Source organism: Ursus americanus, chromosome X (assembly GCF_024610735.1).
Source record: "Ursus americanus isolate L20-20 chromosome X, mUrsAme1.1.p, whole genome shotgun sequence".
Classification (NCBI taxonomy): Eukaryota; Metazoa; Chordata; class Mammalia; order Carnivora; family Ursidae; genus Ursus; species Ursus americanus.
The window spans coordinates 7688136-7693138 of NC_142164.1; the positions used below are offsets into that span (position 1 = coordinate 7688136).

Below are 5003 nucleotides of genomic sequence, written 5' to 3' on the forward strand. Positions count from 1 at the left end.
AGAGAAAAGATGCTTCCTTTCTTGGTTTAGGTACTTTTTAATTGATTTGGAGATGCAAATAGTACTTGATCTGATAGCACCCCATTAACGCTTCAATAAATGTAAGAGGAAAATGCTGCTTTCTCTAAAAATGTGAAAATTGAGGATTCAGAGTCTAATCTTTAATCCTAAAAGAAATAGAAAGTGATGTACACGTTTGTCTCTGCTGCTTTGAATTTGCAGAGAACTTACTTGGGATGTTTTAATCTCACCTTTGAAGTGTTCCTTCAAGGTATTTAATGGCTCACATGTCTTTATTAAATGAGGTGTGTGGCGGCCTCTACTGGTGTGTGTTTATAGAAAATGTTTCAATAGGCAGAAAAAATACTAATTTCAATTAAAAAGTTAGAAATACAGACTCTTTCATTTAAATATATAAAAATATCTAATTTAATGCAGAAAAGATGTATTACAAGTTGTGTAATGTACTCTTAATTAGGAAAATAATCTAAAACACTGACCGTGTTAGTGTAAAATAATGATTTACGGAAGGGCATTAATTGTTCAATTCACTCTGAGATTGGGTTAAATATATTTTATTAATGAATTACTAATCCCGACTGAGGCAGTTTCTTACCTCTAGTCCACTGTTAAATCCCCTTAGTTGACTTAAATAAAATCACTTAGAACAAACCCAGAGGAAAGGAAATATTTTACAGTTAAATCTCTAAAGTCCTACAACTAGAATCATTTGATGACAAGCTGGTTTCTATAACTCAAGCAAACTGTACGTTGACTCAATATAGCTGACATTTTGATCTATTTTACACAGTTTTTAATTTCAAAAATACAACACATTAAAATATGTTCAAATTTATCAAAGCTAAAAGCAACATTTAAGTAATGTACTTAAAGTGCAAAGGCACTTTAACAAAAAGAAGTGATGCCTAGTGGCTATACTTGGTAACTGAAGACGGAAATACCATATATCATTATTTACAAAAGAATTTATAGTCTCAAAAGATCTTTGGAGATCTTCTACAAAATACACTAAATATCCATTTTTACGTGAAAAGTCTGCTTACTCTTTCTTCGTTCACTATAATCTCCCCTTCCCATTCCCACACTGGAACAATAAAAGAAGAAAAAAGAAACAAAACCATAAACAAAATATATGAAAAAATGCACTGTAGAAACATTCATGTTCACTGATGATTCCTAAGGAGAGAAGGTGGGGGGGAAAGGAGGGCAGGGGGAGCAAGAGAGAAATAATTTAAAGGAAAACTTGGAAAAGCAGTATCATTGCTTCACCCCATCCCCCAAACATTTTCAAAGTCCCCCATTGATGCTGAGAGAGGCAGAACACAAACACACACAAAAGCAAATGTAGTGCCTCCAACAGTCTTGAGCAGCATCCTTGGATGCCGTAGGGTTGTAAATGGTTTCCCTTCACAGCTGACTGATTGCAGTTTGTTTTTCCAGAACTTCGAGGTAGTCTGGTTCTGATTGCGGCTTAGCTTGCAGTAAAGGGTGGTCGGGTTTTGACTGCCCCACAAAGCATTTCCTGGGAGTTCCGTATAAAACGGTTTTATTGATTCTGTCTTGGTTTTGGCGTCGAGATTCATATGAAGGGGCGAACTGCCTTTTGGGTAAGGTACAGAAGTTATAGTGGACTAGTCCTGCACTGGGAAGTTCCTTGACTCGCTCAGCAATATTCTGGTACAGCAGCTCGGGCTCTCTTGGCGTGGCTTGCTTCTCGAGCAACTCGGTGGCACTTATAGTGTAAGCCAGTGTGGCGGGCTCTTCTTTCTTCTCCTCCAGGTTGCCATAGCTGAAGTCTTGCAGGTTTCGGTAATAGGCTACCGGGTCTCCTTCCTTCTGCATGTAGATGGGGTTTTGGCACATCTGCCCCACGGGAGGGGGGATATAGTTGTAGACGTGGCCGTCGGTTTTATCCTGAGTCTCGGTATTGTAAGACCCATACTGTAGCTGGAAGGAACTGACATCTAGGTTGTTGGCACTCCTTGGAACACTTGGCACCCCCTTTCTGCGTTTCAGGACAAAGACGAATAGACCGGCCCCAAAACAGACAGATAAGATAAAGACAACAAGCAATCCTAAAATTAAGACTGAAAGCGGAACTTCAGTGTGGAGTTCCGGATAGGAAGTGGGAGACACACTAAGCGACCGAGGAGGGTCTGTGTTGTGATTCATGGACAAAACGGTTCCGTCTGACAAGTTTGGACTGTCGGGACAGATAGCTTCCCTCCCCAGAAACTTGAGGATCTCCCCGGCATGCTTCGCAGGAGATTCACAGGTCACCTCATTGATGATGACAGGGGAATTGGCATGTTCTGTCCAGTCCTTTAGCCCCATGATGTCACAGGTGCAGTCCCATGGGTTCTCTTGCAGATCTATCTGGATGAATGCCGGAAGCTGATCCAGAACCCCTTTCACAGGCAGGTGAGAGAAATGGTTGTTTCTCAGATTCAGCCTGGTGAGGGCTGTGCCCCCAAATATATTATCGGGCAGGGACCGCAGCAAGTTGTTATTCAGAAACAGTAGCTGTAGGTTAATCAAAGCATCAAAGGTCAGTGGTTTAATTTCCTTGATGACGTTATACTCTAAATAGAGATACTGCAAGCTCTGCAGTCCATCAAACATAGAAGGATACAGCACTTCCAGGTAATTGCCATTCAGATAGAGTCTGCGCAGACTGGTCAGGTTTGTGAAGGCACCTTCCTGAATGACCGCAATCCTGTTGTTTCCTAAATGCAACAAGTCCAGAGAGCTGTATTCTAGGAGGTCGTTCTTATAGACAGTTTGAAGATAGTTCCCTGTCAGGTAGAGCTTCTTTGGACTGGTAGGTTTGGGCTGCAGGTCAGAGATATTCGTGAACTTCCTTTCTTGGCAATTGACGTTGAGACCATTGTCTGAACTCTGAGAGGTACAGACGCAGCTGCTGGGGCAGGTGAGGGGCACGGGGGACTTGGTCTGGTACACCATGATCGGTCCAAAGCTCTGCCTGTCCTTTGACACAGTGACCCGGGGAGTCGGGCGATTTCTCATTTTGGGGGGCCGGCTGGCTTTGGGAGCCCTGGTTGGGTTGAGAGCGGGATTCACTGTCGGCGACAGCCTTTGGACGTGCGAGTCGGCATGGCTGCCCCTCTGACCAGAGTCGCCAGTACTTTTTCGGGGACAGAGATCTTGCCTGGTCAGCTGGGTCACATCTTTCCCATGCAATCGAAAGGGAGTTTCACAGACGATCTCCCCGACAAAAACAGTTATGGTGTCCAGCCAAGCCTTGAGAGGAAGCAAGTCACAGGTGCAATTCCATGGGTTCTCCTCCAGCTGAATCTCCATGATCCCTCCAATGTGCTCGAGGACGCCTGCGAAAGGCATCACTTTCAGCCTGTTTCCTCTCAGGTCTAAGTGGGTCAGCAGGACGAAGCGGAACACATTGCTGGGCAGTGACAGCAGAAGATTGTCATTCAGGATGAGCACTTTGAGCTTATTCAGTTTGCTGAACGCTCCTGCCTCGATGGCACTGATGTAATTGTAGTCGGCCTGGAGATACTCGAGGTTCTCCAGGCCCAGGAAGGTGTCTTCCCTCAGCACCTCGAGCTTGTTGTTGTTGAGGTGCAGTCTCTTGAGGGTTTTCAGGCCGCTGAATGCCCCGCTTCGGATCTCCTGCAGCCCGTTGTTGCCCAGGTGGAGAGTCACGGCGTTGGAGTAATTGACGAACTCGTTAGGGTACAGTCTCGTCAGGAGGTTTCCATTGAGGAAAAGCTGATAGATTCGATACTGGGGGGGCTGGAGCAGGCTGACAGTTGTAAATCCTTTGTTTTCGCAGTTAATATTCAGGACGTTTTCCTTCTCTTCGCACAGGCAGCGGATCTTGCAAATGTCTTTGGCAGTTTTGCGGCTCTCCGTCTGTAAGATCCCGGCCACGGTTAACACACTGAGGAACCAGACGCCGCTCAGCATCTTTAGGCACCGTCGGTGTCAGTTCAGGTACCTACAGGCAAACCTTGGGGAAGGGTGCCGGAGAGAGCAGGATGCGGGGGAGAAAGAAACAAGGAAGCCCGATTAAAATGGCAAAGCAAGGGGGCGGAGTGGGAGGCAGGGAGAATGCGGGGAGTGGGCAACACGGCAGAATGAAGTCACTGCGTTTCTCAAAGCGGTTTCTTCTCTCTTCGCCCTCCCCCTCCCACCCGGCCCCCGCCAGCCCACCCACACGCGCGTCCCGGAGCACACATGCTTGCACCTGATTTCCCGGCGGGTCGCAGCCAGCCGCGGAGTCATTAGTAATCGAGTTGTCCTACTAAATCCAGCCCATCACCTCCTCCCCTGGGGTATCTTGAAGAGATCTCGGGCGGCTTGCCCGTCTTAGGCTCACAGCAGAAACTGCTTTACTTTTTTTTTTTTTAACTGCGCAAAAAGGGGGTGGGAAAATCAGGGGACTGGCGGTGGGGGAGGGGGAGAAGATGGAAGAGCAAAGACAGCGCGGGGTGGGGGTTACTCACACATCAGGAGAAGACGGGACCCCTCTCCTCTGCAGTCCGCCAGTAGTTTAGCATCTTCGGAAAGAGAAGAAGAGCAAGGTAAAAGAAGACGCCGCTTCCGGGGGGATGCCCTGCTTTCTGCCGGCGGATTTAATTTGGCTGGGTTGGGGGGGGGGGTGCGCAGAAATTAGAAATCCGGCAGGCCGCAGGGGAGGAGAGGACGGCCGGAGCGGCGGGAGGCCGAGTCGACGGGGACCCGGGGGTGCGATTGCGTAGGGAGGTCGGGGAGCCGGCCGGCCCGGGCGGCGGGCGGCGGCGGCCGAGCCTGGGCGCGCGCTTCCAATCCAGTGGCAGCGGCAGCAGTGCGCCTAGCAGTTTGAATTTGAGAGGTTTTGCAGGCTCCCCCGGACAGGGCTAGGGTGACGTCACGCGGGGAGGGGGCAGGCGGTGGATCGAGGGCGCGCGGTGGGGGAGGGAGGGGCAGATGCTTCCCTTCCCTGCGAGTGGCTTTGCAAAGCT

At 48.4% G+C, this 5003-nt stretch overlaps 1 protein-coding gene across 1 annotated transcript; it reads right to left on the reverse strand.

The window, feature by feature from the left end:
* Positions 1 to 286: 286 nt before the first annotated feature.
* SLITRK2 (SLIT and NTRK like family member 2) lies at positions 287 to 4120 on the reverse strand. The gene has a single exon (XM_045789190.2). The coding sequence runs from the start codon at positions 3964 to 3966 to the stop codon at positions 1429 to 1431; it is 2538 nt and encodes an 845-aa protein (XP_045645146.2). The 5' UTR covers positions 3967 to 4120; the 3' UTR covers positions 287 to 1428.
* Between the last annotated feature and the right edge of the window lie 883 nt (positions 4121 to 5003).